The sequence below is a fragment of the Symphalangus syndactylus genome, chromosome 3 (assembly GCF_028878055.3).
Source record: "Symphalangus syndactylus isolate Jambi chromosome 3, NHGRI_mSymSyn1-v2.1_pri, whole genome shotgun sequence".
Lineage (NCBI taxonomy): Eukaryota > Metazoa > Chordata > Mammalia > Primates > Hylobatidae > Symphalangus > Symphalangus syndactylus.
The window spans coordinates 16,706,114-16,725,765 of record NC_072425.2 but is presented as its reverse complement, the minus strand read 5'-3'; the positions used below and the strand labels follow the sequence as shown (position 1 = coordinate 16,725,765).

General features: G+C 55.2%; 1 protein-coding gene across 6 annotated transcripts in view; it reads left to right on the top strand.

The window, feature by feature from the left end:
* SLC25A25 (solute carrier family 25 member 25) overlaps positions 1-10,618 on the top strand; it is a 41,391-nt gene extending 30,773 nt beyond the window's left edge. For 3 of the 6 annotated variants that reach the window (XM_055270950.2, XM_055270952.2, XM_055270954.2), the window contains exons 2-11: positions 2,207-2,333; positions 2,420-2,507; positions 3,206-3,241; positions 3,502-3,613; positions 4,803-4,961; positions 7,110-7,262; positions 7,533-7,640; positions 7,736-7,903; positions 8,399-8,549; positions 8,630-10,618. In XM_055270950.2, coding sequence (XP_055126925.1) covers positions 2,207-2,333; positions 2,420-2,507; positions 3,206-3,241; positions 3,502-3,613; positions 4,803-4,961; positions 7,110-7,262; positions 7,533-7,640; positions 7,736-7,903; positions 8,399-8,549; positions 8,630-8,814 — 1,287 coding nt within the window. In that variant the 3' untranslated portion in view covers positions 8,815-10,618. The remainder of the gene's footprint in view (positions 1-2,206; positions 2,334-2,419; positions 2,508-3,205; positions 3,242-3,501; positions 3,614-4,802; positions 4,962-7,109; positions 7,263-7,532; positions 7,641-7,735; positions 7,904-8,398; positions 8,550-8,629) is intronic. The other 3 variants (XM_055270951.2, XM_055270953.2, XM_055270955.2) reach the window with 1 other exon arrangement.
* Positions 10,619-19,652: the final 9,034 nt, after the last annotated feature.

Here is a 19,652-nt window from a genome sequence, read left to right as displayed (position 1 = left end):
GGCCGGCACGTGTACGTCACAGGAGTGACCGGTTTTCATGTGACTTCCCGGGAAGGCTGGAATTCCAGCGAGGGCTGTTGTGAGAAGTGGACTTTCAGAAAGGAAATTCCTTTTGCTGGAATGTGGTGGTGGGGGGGTGTTCCTGAGAAGTGCAGAGCCAGAAAGGGACGTGGGGGGCAGGCCAGTAGTGCATGGGAGGAGAAGGCAGGGAGGCCCAGGAGTTGAGGGTGCTGCGCGGTGGAGCTGTCCGTGTGGGGGTGAGGGAGCCTCCCACCTTCTCGACCCTCAGACATCGCTGTGGAGCAGGGCCTGTGTCTGCCCTGAAGGTGGGGAAGCAAAGCTGCAGAGTCTGGAGGCCCCTTGCCTACTCGGCTTCTCAGTTAATCAGTTTCCCTGCTACCCCCAGTGCCCACTGTGCACCAAGGGGGATTTGCAGATCCAAGGAAGGAGACAGAAGGAGGCTCAGGCCCTGTGAGGCAGAAGCAAGCATTTTGAGAATGCGTTGAAGCCAGCTGCGGTGAGCACACCCTCTGCTCTGGGTGTCTGTGCGATAGCACAGGGAGGCATGTGGCTCACCCTGGCAGCAGGCGGCTGGGTCCCAGAGGGCTCTGTGCCTGATGTTCGCCTCCTGCCCAAATGGCTTGTCCACTCTATTTCCATTCCTGTTAGAGATCTAGAGCAGTCACCCTGTAGGTGATTTATGTCACTCTTGGCTGAGAGCACAGATGTCCACAGGAAGTTAAATGTAACCTCAGATAGCAGATAAAATATGTACCAGCATCTGTCCTACATTCCAGCCACGCCCCTCGCATTAGCCTTTTGATCGCGCCGGGTCATGGGGTATCTGTTCAGGCCTCCCTGCCCCTGACACCCTTGGCAGCTGAGGAATCACAAGGCACCGTCAGTAGTGTGTCTAAGAGAGAGGCGCGGTGGTGATCCTTTGAGGACGTGAGCTAGCCAGTGGGCCATCCATTTCCAAACCCCAGCTAGCTGTCAGTTGATTTCTCCCAGTGAGAAATCCGGGGGACACAGGAAGACTATACCATCTTCCTTGGGAGATTCTCGGTTCCAGTTTTGGGTTCTGGATTCAGGGCATTGCTGAGTTGGGGTGACTCACTTTCATCCCCCATGTTCTGGAGGTTAGCCTTGAGGGTGGCAGCAGGATGTGCAGGGAGGTGGCTTGAGAGGACCACGGCCCAACTTGCATCCCGCCCACCACTTCCCTAGCTGTCTGACCTTGTGTAAATGTTTAGCCTCTCAGAACTCCTGTTTCCTTCTCTGTAAAATGGGGGAAATGACATTTCCTACCTCCTAGAGCTGTTTGCGAGGAGTAAGTGGGTTCTAGAAGTAAAGCATTTAGCACGCCCTGCAGCCCATGCTAGGTGCTGGGGAAATGTGTGCTCTCATGGAGCTGTCCCAGCTGCTGAACAAAGCCCACCTCCTGGGAGGTGGGAGCAGGGGGGTTACTTTTGGAACCTCATTGCCAAGGAACAGTCTCTCAAAGCCTTCTTGGGACACTGAAGTGCTTTTCAATGAGTGACTGAGAGAGCCAGTGCGGCTCTATCACCTGGCTTCCCTGAGAGCAGGGACTGGCAGTACCATCATACACATGCCCTTGGCTCCTTACACTTCCCCAGCCTCGGGTGCTGTTGCAGAGTCTGGCTCTGCCCCCGATTTTCACCCTGCCCACCAAATTATTCTTGGACCAATGCCAGTTTTAGGAGAGAAAGAGCGAGCTGCAGAGTTCCTGCTGGAAACTGGACTCCACGGCCATCCCCACGTCTCAGCAGGGAGCATGTGTGGTTGAAGCCTGGGTCCAGGGACCCAGGGACGGCGCTGCAGCGAAGCCACCCTGCTCACCCTGGCTGTACGGCACGCGGGTCTTCAGACTGAGAAAGTGCCCAGCTGTCCCCATTGGCCTCTGTCCGGAGGGCGCTTCCCAGGCTCCTTGTTTCCTCTCTGCTTGGGAGGAAGACAAGATCGGTCCTTGCCTGGGTTCTGGCCAGCACTTGGGGCTCTAGGTGGTGGCTCTGGCATGTGAGTCGATTGCCGTGGTGGCTCTGGGAGTGGAGCAGAAGCATCTTGGGTCCTTGGGGCCAGCTCTGCTCGCCATTAGTGCAGTCATTGCCTGGGGATGGGGCCTCACAAGGGACAAGGAAAGGCTGGTCCAGGAGCCAGAAGACAAAACCTTACCTTTCTTTTCTAGAAAATTGTACAAGCTGGAGATAAGGACCTCGATGGGCAGCTAGACTTTGAAGAATTTGTCCATTATCTCCAAGATCATGAGAAGAAACTGAGGCTGGTGTTTAAGAGTTTGGACAAAAAGAATGATGGTAAGTGTTGCCTTCAGAGCTGCGGCCGGTCCAGCCTCGGGCCTCCCTGTGCACCTGGCTCCTGCTCACGGCCTCTGTTCTTGTAGGACGCATCGATGCACAGGAGATCATGCAGTCCCTGCGGGACTTGGGAGTCAAGATATCTGAACAGCAGGCAGAAAAAATTCTCAAGAGGTGAGTGCTCAGCCAGCCTCTGTTTGGTTTAAGTGTGATGAGGGGAAGGCTCTGAGACTACCCCTGCGATGCCATTCCCTGGGCTGACCCTGAACTTGGCCTTCTCGTGGTTTGAAAGCATGAATAAGTAACCCCTCTGGGAGGCCAGCCCCTCCCCAGGGTTGCAGGCCAGCTTTCATTTGAAGAATCACAGATCACCTGGAATTTTGCCCATCGGCTAGCGGCCCATGAAGGGAAAACTAATTTGGGGGTAGTTCAAGTAGGTAAAAGGCCAGCAAGGAGCACCTGTGCGTGTGGTGGGAGTGGGGCGGGGGGGGGCGGGGGGGGGGGCGATGGACTCACACTGCAGCCTCGATCCCAGGTGAATTTCTTCCCCAGGCTAGTAACTTGCACTTAACACTTTAGTCAGAGGCGCTGCCCCAAAAGATAGCTCCCTGGTGAGGGGCGGCTGCCAGGAAATCTCACAGAACAGCCCTGGGAGTTGCCGTCTGTCCTGGCTGGACCTTCCTGAAACCCTGCAGTCCGAACGCTGGCTGGTCCTCGGGGACAGCAGCCCTGGGCTTAGCTGCTGTGGCGGGCTCGTCTAGTGCCGTGCTGTGCCCCCGTCTCTGGGTGTGTGCTTGCTTCGCTAACGTGGCTCCAAGCACTTATGCGTGTTGTTTCTGCTCTCTCCTCCGCACCCTTTGTCTGTCTGTCAGAATACGAACGGGCCATTTCTGGGGCCCTGTCACCTAGTAAGTATCCATGTCGCTTGTGACTGCCTCCCTTGACTTCCATGCCTGATCAGAACGGGATTCTTGTGGGCCATTATATTGCCATTGTTGTGCTAGGTGGGTGGGGTGTGGAGACCCCCCTGCTCTTTCTCCTGGGGGCAGAGGCGCCTCATGTAGTGTCCGGGCATCCGAATGCCTGCCCTTGGCTCACTGGGAGGCGGGGAGATGCAGCTGGTGGATGAGCATGTGGGCACATGGACAGCCTCGCCTCTGTCTCGCAGCATGGATAAAAACGGCACGATGACCATCGACTGGAACGAGTGGAGAGACTACCACCTCCTCCACCCCGTGGAAAACATCCCCGAGATCATCCTCTACTGGAAGCATTCCACGGTGAGCCCCACGCGCCCAGGGCCCTCACCTGCTCCCAGGGGCCCTTAGCCCGGAGTCACCCAGTCGTCCCCATCCCAGAGTGCAGCTGGGGCTTTCCAGCCACCTCCTCTTCCACAGGAGACTGTCACCTCTTCTGCCAGCCCAGTAGAGCTGTCCACATGTCCCCCCTGTTCTGGCACACCAGCCAACCTGAACAGCCCCATCGTTCACACACAGGCTTCCTCTTCCAGGAACACCCTCTGTCCCCACATGCTCCCTGCTCCTCATGGGCCACTTCATATACCTCTTCCCATGATGCTGCCTGTTCTCCCAAAGCTGGTACGGCCCTTCCCCCCGGTGGGAGGGGGCTGGGGCAGAAGCTACTCTACAGAGAATACCTAGGCAGAGCTGTGAGGTGTCCCCATGGTCACACACTTGCTGCCCTTTTGCTCCCGTCCACTGTGGTTTCATGTTCAGAAATGCGAGTCTGTGTTGGTCTCTGCCCCTGAGCCCTTCACGCTTGGCATGTCCCTCTCTGAGTCCTGGTGTGCAGTCCTGTCCGTCTGGACCATCCGCTCCAGGAGGGGAGGCCAGAGGTGCTCCTCATCTGCCTCTCGCAGTGCCAAGCCAGGGCTTTAGGTGAAATTAAATGGACAGCTCCAGGGGTGGGAGCAGCTGGCCCAGAGCTCTGGCCTTTAGCCCTGGGATCAGAGCAGAGGTGGCTCTGCTCAGCCCGGATGCCACCCGGAGAAAGGTTACGCAGGCAGCGAGCCCTCGTGTTTGCTGAGGCCTTGCATAATGTTCTGCCAGCGTGATCTGGTTACACATGAGATTTCAGATGGCTCTTACCCCGGCTTGATCCCTTCGGTGCAGCCAGCCTGGCGATCTCACACAGGCCTGTGAGCCGTTCTTGCAGGAGCTCCCTGGCAGCATTGGAAAGGGCCAGTGAATGGTTTTCTAACTGGCACCTTCTGGCCGTGTTCAGCTGAGGTTCTATACCTGTGCCTCTCCAGGACCCCGGCAGGGGTGAGAGCTCTGCTACCTTCAGAGTGAAGGGAAAGGCCCCAGCCCGCTTCCCACCCAGGGTCCTTGGCCTTCTCCCTGTCCTGTGGTCCCTGGCCTGGAGCCGTGCTAGAGGGTAGAAGGCGACAGGTGCCAGCAGCCTTGCCCCAAGGGTCCTGAGTCAGGCTTGTGCCATCTTTCCTCACAGATCTTTGATGTGGGTGAGAATCTGACGGTCCCCGATGAGTTCACAGTGGAGGAGAGGCAGACGGGGATGTGGTGGAGACACCTGGTGGCAGGAGGTGGGGCAGGGGCCGTATCCAGAACCTGCACAGCCCCGCTGGATAGGCTCAAGGTGCTCATGCAGGTATGTAGGGAGGGGCCAGTTTCCACCTGGGGGATGCTGCTTGGCTAGTTCTCCCTTTCTCTGGCTGGTGCCTGCTTTGGGCCCAAACTTTTCTAACCCAATAAATTAGACTGGAATCATTGCTCAGACAGGGGGTACCAAAATGTCACTCTAGGTGACATTTTGTGCAGAGCGGATCTTTTTTTTTTTTTTTTTTTTGAGACGGAGTCTCGCTCTGTCGCCCAGGCTGGAGTGCAGTGGCGCAATCTCGGCTCACTGCAAGCTCCGCCTCCTGGGTTCACGCCATTCTCCTGCCTCAGCCTCTCCAAGTAGCTGGGACTACAGGCGCCCGCCACCACGCCTGGCTAATTTTTTTGTATTTTTAGTAGAGACGGGGTTTCACCGTGGTCTCGATCTCCTGACCTCGTGATCCGCCCACCTCGGCCTCCCAAAGTGCTGGGATTACAAGCGTGAGCCACCGCGCCTGGCCTAGCGGATCTAATTTTATCTGAGGCATCACATTACAGGGGCATAATGTGGACAGGTGAAGCTAGCGAGACTGGGTGAGGCAGGAATCAATTTCTGTAAGCACGTCTTGTGTACGTTACCCCACACTGGGGCCAGCAGAGCCTCACCTGACCCAGACGCCAGTGGGAAGCCACGCCATTACCTTGGCCAGCTACGCAAATCCACGTCCACATAGCAGAGATAAGCTGGGCTGATGTCAAGGCAGAATTGTGAAACTGACCCACACGACGACACTGGTGGACTTTGATGTCTGAATGGTGATTGGCCACCACTTGTCCCCTTGCTCGTACCTAGTACTTCTTGTGCCAGGAGCCCGGCTTGGAAGAGCTGCCTCCTCTCCCTCCCCGGCCTGCCTTGCTGGGCCTCCCCGTGTCACACAGAGACAAAGGAAGCAGGTGGTTCAGGGCAGAGCACCTCGGGCTTGGACTCTGCCCGGGGCACCACCACAGCTGCCTCCCTCCCTCTTGTGGCCTTGAGCAAACCCCTTTCCCTCCCAGGACTTCCCCTCCTCTGTGAAAATAGGGGCTTGAACAACTGCCTCATCCTTTTGTTTTTTTAGCAGAATTATCAGGAATGTAGAGCTTGAAAGCAGGCCTTGGGTGAAAGCAAATGCCTGGGATGTGCCTTTAAACCAGCATGGGTGGGGCAGCAGGAGAGAGAGGTTGGCTGTGGTTTGATCATTGTCTAAGCTGAGTCAGCATTCATTCTATTTTTTAATATGTTTTAAGTTTTTTTAATAATGAAAAACTTCGATTTTTAAAAATTATTATTATTATATATTTTTTGAGACAGTCCCACTCTGTCACCCAGGCTAGAGTACAGTGGTATGATCTCAGCTCACTGCAACCTCCCTCACTGGGTTCAAGCAATTCTACAGCCTCAGCCTCCCTAGTAGCTGGGATTATTACAGGCATGCGCTACCACCCCTGGCTAATTTTCGTATTTTTAGTAGAGACGAGGTTTCACCATGTTGGCCAGGCTGGTCTTGAACTCCTCGCCTCATGTGATCCGCCCACCTCGGCCTCCGAAAGTGCTGGGATTACAGATGTAAGCCAACACTCCCAGCCTATCTTTTTTTTTTTTTTTTTTTTTTTTTTTCTAAAATAGAGTCTCGCTCTGTCGCCCAGGCTGGAGTACAGGGGCGCGATCTCGGCTCACTGCAACCTCCACCTCCCGGATTCAAGCGATTCTCATGCCTTAGCCTCCCAAGTAGCTGGGATTACTGGTGCCTGCCACCACGCCCGGCTAACTTTTGTATTTTTAGTAGAGATGGGGTTTCACCATGTTGGCTGGGCTGGTCTCGAACTCCTGACCTCAAGTGATCCACCTGCCTCAGCCTCCCAAAGTGCTGGGATTACAGGCATGAGCCACCGCGCCCAGCCTTAATTTTTTTTTTTAAGTCATCTTTATGGAGATGTTCAGGACGAGGCTGGCAACCAGCAGATACCCAGTACGATGGAGCTGAGCCTCACTTAGCTGTGTTAGGTTACTTTGGTCTCATGATTCCAAGCTTGTCTTCAAAACGCACGGAAGAAAGAGCCTTCCCTTTGGCCGCAGCTGGTTGGCCAGCAGAGGCTCTCGGCCAGGTGAGGCAGCTTGTGGCCCCCCGGGTCCGTCTGACTGCTTGATCCTCCCCCCCAGGTCCATGCCTCCCGCAGCAACAACATGGGCATCGTTGGTGGCTTCACTCAGATGATTCGAGAAGGAGGGGCCAGGTCACTCTGGCGGGGCAATGGCATCAACGTCCTCAAAATTGCCCCCGAATCAGCCATCAAATTCATGGCCTATGAGCAGGTGAGGACCCAGCTCCTCAGGGAGGGTCACCGGCCAGTGGCTACTCACTGCCTGGACTTGGTGGCTTTCCCCGGACTGAGCTCCCTGACACTTGGAGCCAGCCGTGGTACCCCAGGGACACGCAGGGCGAGGCGGGAGGCCCGGGCTCACCACCAGTTCCTTACATTTCTGTGCAGCATAAAATGTGCCAGGGACTCCTGGAAGGGAGGGGCAGCAGCAGGTGCCCCAACCTCTGGGTATATCGGGTGGTTTGTTTGTTCCTGGTTCTAGATCAAGCGCCTTGTTGGTAGTGACCAGGAGACTCTGAGGATTCACGAGAGGCTTGTGGCAGGGTCCTTGGCAGGGGCCATCGCCCAGAGCAGCATCTACCCAATGGAGGTGAGGGGCCGCCTGGGTCCTGGGGCGGGCAGTGGGCACGGGAGTGGGGAGAGGCGCAGGCTGTGCTCATGCGTCCCGCCGCTCCTGTTGTGTAGGTCCTGAAGACCCGGATGGCGCTGCGGAAGACAGGCCAGTACTCAGGAATGCTGGACTGCGCCAGGAGGATCCTGGCCAGAGAGGGGGTGGCCGCCTTCTACAAAGGCTATGTCCCCAACATGCTGGGCATCATCCCCTATGCCGGCATCGACCTGGCAGTCTACGAGGTGAGGCCCAAACCAGACAGGTTTAGAAACCTCCTCCCAGCACACCTCCGCCTACTGTCTCCCTCCTTGATGGACGCATGGTTAGTGCAGGAAACTGCATCAAAGACAGCGTCTCTTTCCCGCTCTCCCGTTTATTGCAGAGCTTTCCTTCACCCTGCCTGCCCCTGGCAGCCCCCAGCACCTCCTGTGAGCCCTGCACCCAGGCTCTGCATCCCCAGGGGCTCAGCAGGCAGATCCCCAGAGCAGGGTGGCCCCCAGGGGCTCACAGGCCCCAGCACACCCCAGACAGACCCCAGAAGTCAGCCCTTCTGTGTGGGGAAGGAGGTGTTCCCTCTACCTTGTCCTGGAATTCCCAGTGACAGCAGAAACAGGGCAGCCAGGCCCCAGGCCCGGCAGTCGGGTTCCAGTGGCCTGAGGATCCAGTAACAGCCCCCTGTCTCTTGCTGCCTCACTAGCCCTTCCTAGGGCTTATCCCATGCTCCCTTCCCCTTCTAGACGCTCAAGAATGCCTGGCTGCAGCGCTATGCAGTGAACAGTGCGGACCCCGGCGTGTTTGTGCTCCTTGCCTGTGGCACCATGTCCAGTACCTGTGGCCAGCTGGCCAGTTACCCCCTGGCCCTAGTCAGGACCCGGATGCAGGCGCAAGGTAAGGCTGGCCCTGGGCGGTCCCCTGGGAGGTCGGGGGGTGCGGACAGAAGCATCTGACTGGTGGCCTCTGTCCTGCAGCCTCCATTGAGGGCGCTCCGGAGGTGACCATGAGCAGCCTCTTCAAACAGATCCTGCGGACGGAGGGGGCCTTCGGGCTGTACAGGGGGCTGGCCCCCAACTTCATGAAGGTCATCCCAGCAGTGAGCATCAGCTACGTGGTCTACGAGAACCTCAAGATCACCCTGGGCGTGCAGTCGCGGTGACTGGGGGAGGGCCACCCCGCGGTGGACTCGCTGATCCTGGGCTGCAGCCCAGGGTATGCAGCCATCTCATTCTGTGAATGTGCCAACACTAAGCTGTCTCGAGCCAAGCTGTGAAAACCCTAGACGCACCCGCAGGGAGGGTGGGGAGAGCTGGCAGGCCCAGGGCTTGTCCTGCTGACCCCAGCAGACCCTCCTGTTGGTTCCAGGGAAGACCACAGGCATTCCTTAGGGTCCTGGTTCAGCAGGCTCCGGGCTCACATGTGTAGGGACAGGACATTTTCTGCAGTGCCTGCCAATAGCGAGCTTGGAGCTTGGAGGCCGGCTTAGTTGTTCCATTTCATCCTTGCAGCCAGCTGTTGGCCACAGCCCCTGCCCTCTGGCCTGCCGTGCATCTCCCTGTGCCCTCTTGCTTCCTGCCTGTCCGCTGATGTAAGGTGGGAGGAGGGCTACAGCCCACATCCCACCCCCTCGTCCAATCCCATAATCCATGGTGAAAGGTGAGGTCACGTGGCCTCCCAGGCCTGACTTCCCAACCTACAGCATCAACGCCAACTTGGCTGTGCAAGGAAGAGGAAAGGATCTGGCCTTGCAGTCACTGGCATCTGAGCCCTGCTGATGGCTGGGGCTCCCAGGCATGCGTGGGAGTGCAGGGGGCTCGGGCTGCCTGGCCTGGCTGCACCGAAGGCAAGTGCTGGGGCTCATGGTGCTCTGAGCTGGCCCGGACCCTGTCAGGATGGGCACCACCTCAGAACCAAACTCACTGTCCCCACTGTGGCATGAGGGCAGTGGAGCACCGTGTTTGAGGGCGAAGGGCAGAGTGTTTGTGTGTTCTGGCGAGGGAAGGAAAAGGTGTTGGAGGCCTTAATTATGCATTGTTGGGAAAAGGGTTTTGTCCAGAAAGACAGGCCGGACAAATGAGCGACTTCTGTGCTTCCAGAGGAAGACGAAGGAGCAGGGAGCTTGGCTGACTGCTCAGAGTCTGTTCTGACGCCCTGGGGGTTCCTGTCCAACCCCAGCAGGGGCGCAGCGGGACCAGCCTCACATTCCACTCGTGTCACTGCTTGGAACCTATTTATTTTGTATTTATTTGAACAGAGTTATGTCCTAACTATTTTTATAGATTTGTTTAATAGCTTGTCATTTTCAAGTTCATTTTTTATTCATATTTATGTTCATGGTCGATTGTACCTTCCCAAGCCCGCCCAGTGGGGTGGGAAGAGGAGAAGAAGGGGGGCCTTGGGCCGCTGCAGTCACATCTGTCCAGAGAAATTCCTTTTGGGACTGGAGGCAGCCAAGCGGCCAGAAGGCAGCAGCCCTGGCTCCTTTCCTTTGGCAGGTTGGGGAAGGGCTTGCCCCGAGCCTTAGGATTTCAGGGTTTGACTTGGGGGCGTGGAGAGAGAGGGAGGAACCTCAATAACCTTGAAGGTGGAATCCAGTTATTTCCTGCACTGCGAGGGTTTATTTCACTCTTTCTGAATGTCAAGGCAGTGAGGTGCCTCTCACTGTGAATTTGTGGTGGGCAGGGGCTGGAGGTGAGGGTGGGGGGCTGGCTCCCTCCCTCCCAGCCTTCTGCTGCCCTTGCTTAACAATGCTGGCCAACTGGCGATGCCACGGTTGCACTTCCATTCCACCAGAATGACCTGATGAGGAAATCTTCAATAGGATGCAAAGATCAATGCAAAAATTATTGTTATATGTGAATATATAGTTATAACTGGAGTCATCAAAAAGCAAATTAAGAAAGAATTGGAAGTTAGAAGTTGTCATTTAAAGCAGCCTTCTAATAAAGTTGTTTCAAAGCTGATCATGGAGCCAGTATTTTTCTGACAGGGGCCTGGGTGGTCTGGAGGTGGTGACATGTTAGAAAATGAGCCCATGTTTTCCCCTCTGGAGCCTGGGTGGCGCCCCCTTTCGGCTTCTTAGAGGCACTCCCTCCTTAATGGGTGTGTGTTCGATTTGGGGTGCCCTGAGTTGCTGTGTAGGGTCGTTCCTCAGCCTGTCTCAGGCAGGGTGTGGGGGGATCTCTCCCTCCCCCAGAAGTGCCATCTTCACAGAGACGCCGAGGACATCGCTGGGCTTCTCTCCCCTCCCCCCAGCTGCCCCTCCCAGCCTCACCCCGCTTCTGCCTCCCCACACCCTCTCAGTAACCTCATCTCACTGAGGATTACCTTCAATATCTATATTTAGATGACACCCTTTTATACTTGAACGAATTCCAGCTTCATCAGTACAACTGTGAAATCCACATCCACTTAAACAGCACCTCAAGTTCAGCATGTCAGAAGCCAAACCCTTCATTTTCCTCCCAAAATCTGCTTTTCCATTCTCCTCATGCCAGCAAATGGCAACTCCTTTCTTCTATGAACTTAAGCCAAACACCTTATAGTCAACCTGACTCCGTACTTCCCTCTGGTTCCAGGGCAGTCCACCAGCAAAACCGTCAGCCCCACCCGCCAAATAGATCTGCTCTCTGGCCGCTTCTCCCGACCTCCACCCCTGCCACTGGTCAAAGACAATGTCATGTCTCACCTGGACGATTGCAAGACCTAAACTTCTTCCCCCTGCTTCCCTTCACTCTCCACCCCAAGCCCAAGGGGCCCTTTGAAAACCTAAGTGGACAGCCAGGCGTGGTGACAGGTGCCTATAATCCCAGCTACTCCGGAGGCTGAGGCAGGAGAATGGCTTGAACCCAGGAGGCAGAGGTTGTGGTGAGCCGAGATCATGCCACTGCACTCCAGCCTGGGCGACAGAGTAAGACTCTGTCTCAAAAAAAGAAAACCTAAGTTGCTCATGTCACTCAAATCCTCCAATGAATAGACAAGCTGGGCAGGCGCGGTGGCTCACGCCTGTAATCCCAGCACTTCGGGAGACTGAGGTGGGCGGATCACCTGAGGTCAGGAGTTCAAGACCAGCCTGGCCAACATACTGAAACTGTCTCTACTAAAAGTACAAAAATCAGCTGTGCTTGGTGGCACATGCCTGTAATCCCAGCTACTCGGGAAGCTGAGACAGGACAATCGCTTGAACCTGGGAGGCAGAGGTTTCAGTGAGCTGAGATCATGCCACTGCACTCCAACCTGGGCGACAGAGCGAGACTCCATCTCAGAAAAAAAAAAAAAAAAAAAAAAAAAAAAAACAGAAACAAAAACGAAAAAGACAGGCCACAGGCTGGGAGAAAATCTTTGCAGTACGTGTAATCTCCAGCATGTATTAACTGTCGTAAGGCAAAAAGAAGAGGAAAAGCCAGTTAACAACCGGCACTTCCAAAAGCAAGATTACTTAATGGCCAATAAACATGAGAAAGAGCTTAACTCCATTAGTTGTCAGGGAGAAGCAAAACACTGAATAAGGCCCAGAGCAGTGGCTCACACCTGTAATCCTAGCACTTCCCGAGGGTGAGGCTGGCGATCACTTGAGGCCAGGTGTTCAAGACCAGACTATGCAATACAGCAAGGCCCCATCTCTACCAAAACAGTTAAAGGCATTTAATAAGATATCAATGCATACACACTAGAAGGACCAGAACTAAAAATGTCAGCACTGTAGTTTGATGAGAATCGGAGAGCAGCCACACTCTTCAGACTCTGCTAGTACAAGGTAAAATGCCAATCATTTTGGAGAATTGTTTCTAATAAGGTCAAATGGACATTTGCCTTGTGACCCAGCACTTCCACTCCTATTTACCCCTTTCTCTAAATGAAAACATCCACAGAAGAACTTGTACATGGCTCACAGAGGCTTCATTTGTAACAGCCAAAAACTGGAAACAGTCCAGACACTCATCAACAGGTGAAAAGATCCCCAAACGGCTGCTGCCTGCATGCGTTGCAGTGCTACTCAGCAACGAATGGGAGGGAATTACTGAAACTCCAGGCATTAACATGAACCTAAAAACCATACCAGGTAAGGCCGGCCTGCAATCCCAGCACCTTGGGAGGCTGAGGCGGGCGGATCACTTGAGGTCAGGAGTTCGAGACCAGCCTGGCCAACAAGGTGAAACCCCATCTCTACTAAAAAGACAAAAATTAGCTGGGCGTGGTGGTGCACACCTGTAGTCACAGCTACTCAAGAGGCTGAGGCAAGAGAATCGCTTGAACCTGGGAGGTGGAGGTTGCAGTGAGCCGAGATTGTGCCACTGCACTCCAGCCTGGGCTACAGAGCCAGACTATGTCTCAAAAACAAAAACAAAAAACAAAAGAGAGAAGCTAGGCATAGCAGTAACTGTACCTGGGTGCTGGGGCCAGCGGGGCACGTGAGGTATACACCCGGGTATTGGGATATTTTTCCAGTCTTTGGTGAGAGAAATCAGAATGGTGGTTGCCTTTAGGGGAAGAGATGGCGGAGCCTGGGAAGAAGCAGAACACATTCATCAAAACTCATAGAACTGGCCGGGCACGGTGGCTCACGTCTGTAATCCCAGCACTTTGGGAGGCCAAGGCAGGTGGATCACCTGAGGTCAGGAGTTCCAGACCAGCCTGGCCAACATGGTGAAACCCCATCTCAGCCGGGCACGGTGGCTCACGCCTGTAATCGCAGCACTTTGGGATACCAAGGCGGGCAGATCACAAGGTCAAGAGATTGAGGTCATCCTGGCTAACACGGTGAAACCCCATCTCTACTAAAAATACAAAAAATTAACTGGGTGTGGTGGCACGTGCCTGTAGTCTCAGCTACTCAGGAGGCTGAGGCAGGAGAACTGCTTGAACCTGGAAGGCAGAGGTTGCAGTGAGCCAAGATCGCGCCACTGAACTCCAGCCTGGGCAACAGAGCAAGACTCCGTCTCAAAAAAAACACTAAACTGTGTACTTGAGTCACCATATATTTCACTGTATGTAATTATACCCGATTTTTTTGTTGTTTGTTTTTTGTGATGGAGTTTCACTCTTGTTGCCCAGGCTGGAGTGCAATGGTGCCGTCTTGGCTCACTGCAACCTTCGCCTCCCAGGTTCAAGCAATTCTCCTGCCTCAGCCTCCTGAGTAGCTGGGATTACAGGTGTCCGCCACCACGCCCAGCTAATTTTTGTATTTTTAGTACAGATGGGGTTTCACCATGTTGGCCAGGCTGGTCTTGCACTCTTCACCACAGGTGATCAGCCTACCTTGGCCTCCCAAAGTGCTGGGATTACAGGTATGAGCCACTGTGCCCGGCCATACCTGAATTTTTTAAAAAGGGAAGCAAAAACCTTCCAGTGTTTCTTTTCTCACCATTAGACAAAAGTCCCCATTATGGCCTTCAAACCCTGCATCACCAGCCTACTGCCTGGCCAGAGGTGGATTTTCCAGAAAGCAGTAAAGGAGTCTGGGTCACCTTAGAAATAGAGAAGGGGGGCCGGGCACGGTAGCTCATGCCTGTAATCCCAGCACTTTGGGAGGCCGAGGCGGGTGGATCACCTGAGGTCAGGAGTTCAAGACCAGCCTGGCCAACATGGCGAAACCCCGTCTCTACTTAAAAAAAAAAAAAAAAAAAAAATTACCTGGGCGTGCACGCCTATAATCCCAGCTACTCAGGAGGCTGAGGCAGGAGAATCACTTGAAGCTGGGAGGCAGAGGTTGCAGTGAGCCGAGATCGTGCCATTATACTCCAGCCTGGGCAACAAGAGTAAAAAAAATAAAGAAATAGAGAAGGGGCCAGGTGTCATTCTCCATCCGTCTTCTCTTTCCCCCCTGCACTTTTCAAGTCAGTTACGCTACTTATTTTCATTGCTGGGTTTCTCAACTGTTCCCTTGCCCATGAACGTGAACTCCTTGAGGGTGGCGGTGTCTGTTGGCTTTGTTCATTGCTGCTCCCAGCACCTGGAGCCTGAACAGTGTTCAATGAATCCTTAGCATCCAAGTGTTTTTTGGTGTCATCGACAGAATTATGCCCGCGCCACAAGATGTCCATGTCCTAATCCCCAGAAGCTGTGAATCCCATTACATGGCCGGGGGGAATGAAGGAGGCAGATGGAATGAAGGTTGCTAATCAGCCGACCTTCGAACAGGGAGATGGATTATCCTGGGCCACCTGGGGGGGCCAGTGTAATCACAAGGGTCCTTCAGTGTGGAGGAGGAGGCAGGAGAGAGAACAGAGAGACGGCATGAGAAGGACTCAGGCCTCCGCTGCTGGCTTGAAGGTGGAGGAAGGGGCCACGAGCCAAGGAACACAGGTAGCCTCTAGAAGCTGGAAAGGCAAGAAGTGGATCCTCCCCTTCCTCCCCTGGAGCCTCCAGAAGGAACACGGCCCTGCAGACACCTTGATTTTAGCCCCGTGAGACCCATTTCAGACTCCTGATCCCCAGAACTGTGAGATTATAAACCTGCATTGTTTAAGCCACTTCCCACCTACTGGCCCCCTGGTGGAGATAAAATCACCTTAGGGTTTGCAACCAGAGTCCTGGGCTGGGGAGGGCACAGTTGGGGCAGGGGGCACATCTCAAGGTCTGCTTGGAGGCATGGTGCTCCCCCAGACCCACTTGAGTCCGGCTGGCATGGAAGCTCCAGGGGAGCCCTGGGGCGGGGGTGGTGTGGGTGGCTGGCAGGCCCCTCCTCGTCCTCCAGGAAGCCCAAGCACAGTGGGCCCCCTCAGCCACTCAGGTCTTTGGGGACACAGTCACAGGTGCCTGCCCTCCGAGAAGGGCCCAAGAGCCTGGAGCTGTGCCACCCTGGTCCAGGGAACGAGGGGTCAGGGCAAGAGAAACAGCGGCGGAGCATGTGGTGGGCCAGGGCAGCTGCAGAGCGGCTTCCCATAAACAGACTGGGACAGTGGGCGTCCCTGTTCCACAGCATCCAAGCTGAGTGATCTTGGGCAAGTCACACCACCTCTCTGAGCCTGTTTGTCCACTAGAGGAGAGCAAGACGAGCCAGGGAGGGCTGTTGGAAAGTTGAATTGAAACGAGGCGGGAAATGGGATGTGGCCCGTCCTAACAGCTTCATCTCCCAGCTGCCCTTCCTCCAGCATTCAGACACGCTCGAGGTAATCCCGCCTTAATCCTCTCGGGCCTGGGATCTCAGGCGCCTGCGAGGAAATCCAGAGCCACCTGGGCCGTGTGGTCCGGTGGGTCCTCCTCGCAGGGGCGCTGCCCGCGCAAGACTTCACGTAGCTCTCAGCGGGTGTAGGAGGTGCCACCACCGCCACGTCCCCATTTCACAGACGAGGAAACTAAGGTTTCAGGAGGGGAGGGGACTTGCCCAGGACCTACGATGCAGTGGACCCCCGACTGGCAGGCGGCACGCAGGGGAGTGAAGCTGCTGTGGGCTCTGCTGAGGCTACCCACCAGGAACTTGAGGCAAGGCAGAGAGCTGCTGCCCACACCAGACCCGGCAAGCTGGAACCATGCCACAACCCACCCGTGGGACCTTCACCAAGTTAGACGTGCCCAAGGGACGGGCATTTCTTGCCTCACCTCAGAAGGGTGGCACCTGGTCCCTGGCTGCCCTGGGAAGCGTTGGGCAGACCTGCGCTTGAATCCTGGGTCCCGGTGGTGTGATCCTGGGCAAGTCTTGTGCCTCTCTGAGCCTCAGTTTCCTCACTAGCAAGACAGGCACGACGCCTTCTGACAGCTTATGGGGGAAGCGACTGTTCTGGTTCACATAAAGGGTCACTGTGAAACAGATTCAAACCAGCTCTGTTGACACGGAAGCCCTGTTCTCACCTGGGGCTCGCCCTGTGCAGCTCTAGTCCAGATTTCACTGGTCTGAGTGCATTGGAAAGTAGCGGAAGGGTGGGAACAGGTGGGGCGGGTGTGCTGGGCCCAGCCGCCCAGGTGCGGACCTTGCTCCCTACAGCAGCAGCAGCAGCAGGCCACGTGACCTGGGCTGGCCAGGAGCGGGCAGCAGGGAGGGCATGGTATGATAGCACCTCCATCCTGCAGATGAGTAAACTGAGGCCAGGGAGGGCCCCAGGCCTGCCCCAGTTCCCCGAGGGGCAAGATAAACCTAGGCCTCCCGCTCTCAGCTCCTCTGAACACAGGGGCTGGCCAGGGAACAGCCGCAGGACATGCTTCTCTTGGTCATTTGCTATCACCCACCAGCACAGCCCCGTGGCCCAGGAGGAGCTGTTATCTCCCATGGCAGTTGTTGAGGCTGATGAGAGATGGAGCTGGCCCCACCCACGCTAGTCAGTACGGGGCACCCCTGGCTGAACCGAAGAGCCCAGCCTCCCACCCCCTCATCTTACAGATGAGGAAACTGGGACAGGCTGGAAACCCTGGGACTTCCCTAAGTCACCACATGCCCCGTTGCTGTTTCTCTTCCCTGACTACACCTGGCTTAAATCTATGTATTAGTGTCCTGGGGCAGCTGCGACCAATAACCACACACTTGGTGATTTCAAACAACACAAATGGCTGGGAGCCGTGGCCCACGCCTGTAATCCCAAGTCTTTGGGAGGCTAAGGCAGGGAGATCACTTGAACCTGGGAGTTGGAGACCAACTTGGGCAACACAGTAAGACCCCATCTCTACAAAAAATACAAAAGTTAGCCAGGTGTGGTGGCACACACCTGTGGTCCTAGCTACTTGGGAGGCTGAGGCCGGAGGATCACTTGAGCCCAGAGTTGGAGACCAGCCTGGGCAACATAGTGAGACCCTGTATCTACAAAACATTAAAAAAAAAATTATCCAGGCATGGCGGCACGTGCCCATAGTCCCAGTTATTCAGGAGGCTGAGGTGGGTGGACCACTTGAGCCTAGGAGTTCAAGCCTGCAGTGAGCCATGATCATGCCCCAGTACTCTAGCCTGGACAAAGAGCAAGACCCTGTCTCAAAAAAAAAAAAAGAACAGACACACAAAAGCAAACCAGCACCCTCCCCATGAGCTCACTCTCCCCAGGGAGGACGGAGCTTGCTGTTCTCAGGACTCTTTCCATTCTTACTTCCTGGAGTCCTTGACCTGGAGGTCTTTGAGCCAGTGGGGAACACAGCAGGGCATGTGTTCTGAGAACAGACAGCGGACCCTACCGGCTTCATAAATACACCCCTCGAATATTGACTCTGCGTATCATCATCCAAAACACCTTCCCAGCCCTGGCCTTACTCGCCCATGGAGGTTTACTAATGCCATTTCCCAGTCAGGAAGGGGCTTGCCCAAGGGCACAGTGGGCAGTGGCCAGGTCCTGAACTCAGGCCTTCTGAAGCCATGAAGACCACAGGGAACCGTGAATGGTGGCTCACGCCTGTAATCCTAGCACTTTGGGAGGCCACAGCGGAAGGATTGCTTGAGGCCAGAAATCTAAAACCAACTTGGCCAACGTAGCAAGAACCTGTCTCTATGTTTTATTATTTATTTGTTTAGAGATGAAGTCTCCCTCTGTCGCCCAGGCTGGAGTACAGTGGCACAATCTTGGCTCACTGCAGCCTCCATCTCCCAGATTCAAGCGATTCTCCTGCCTCATCCTCCTGAGTAGCTGGGATTACAGGCATCCACCACCAGACCCGGCTAATTTTTGTATTTTTAGTAGAGACAGGGTTTCGCCATGTTGGCAGGCTGCTCTCAAACTCCTGACCTCAAGTGATCCACATGCCTCACCCTCCCAAAGTGCTGGGATTACAGGCGTGAGCCACCCCTCCTGGCCTCTTTTTTTTTTTTTTTTGAGACGGAGTCTTGCTTGTTGCCCAGGCTGGAAGGCAGTGGCGCAATCTCGGCTCACTGCAACCTCCCCGGCCTCTATTTTTTTTTTTTTTTTTTTTGAGACGGAGTCTTGCTCTGTCGCCCAGGCTGGAGTGCAGTGGCGCAATCTCGGCTCACTGCAAGCTCCGCCTCCCGGGTTCACGCCATTCTCCTGCCTCAGCCTCTCCGAGTAGCTGGGACTACAGGCGCCCGCCACCACGCCCGGCTAATTTTTTTGCATTTTTAGTAGAGACGGGGTTTCACCGTGGTCTCGATCTCCTGACGTCGTGATCTGCCCGCCTCAGCCTCCCAAAGTGCTGGGATTACAAGCGTGAGCCACCGCGCCCGGCCTCCCGGCCTCTATTTTTTAAACAAAGAAAGAAAAAAAGACCACAGGGGCCATGCCGTGACTTGAGGATGGCACTAATGGGGCATGGAATCCTGGCTTGGGGCCCATTCCTAAGAAGGTAAGAAGAGGCATTTCTTCTTCTTCTTCTTCTTTCTTTTTCTTTTTTTTTTTTTTAGAGGGTCTCACTTTGTTACTCAGGCTGGAGTACAGTGGGGCAATCATAACCTCACTGCAGCCTAAAACTCCTGGGTTCAGGTGACCCTCCCACCTCAGCCTCCTGAAGTGCCGGGTTTACAGGGATGAGCCACTGTGCCCAACCTCAAGAGACATGTTTTTTCCTAGCCACTCATCTTCGGACCCTTACAGCTAAGCCCATTTTACAGATGTGCAGAGTCGCTGGGTAATGAGAGTGCCGAGAGTCATTCCTAGAATCGGCCGCTAGGTGGCAGCAGCAGGCCTTGTTTCAATCGCCTACGAGGCTTGGCGGGCTCTGGCGCCCTCTGGTGGCTGTGGGAAAACACGCCAAGAAGTCTGACGGAGAAACATCGGGGAAACTGAGGTAGAGTTGTTACCTCTTGGGAGAGAGATACTCGCAGGGAGAAGCTGGGCCTAGGTGGTGTCCCGCGGTGGCCTCAGGCTGACTGGCCATTCTCCAGCCTGTCAGGTCTGGTTAGCACAGTCCTTTCATCAAGGTGAGCACTCGGGAGGAGGGTGTAGGCTCCTCCCCATCTGCAGCAGCCCCGGGGACAGCCCTGGTCCAGGACTCAGGCCCCTGTTCCCAACGCGGTTTAGCTGCCAACCGGATCTCCTTCTGCAAGAGGGGAAACGGAAGGAAACTTTATTCCCGAGTCTGTGAAGCCAGGAAAAGGGGCAATGCCTGGTGGGCGGGGCCGGATCTACACCC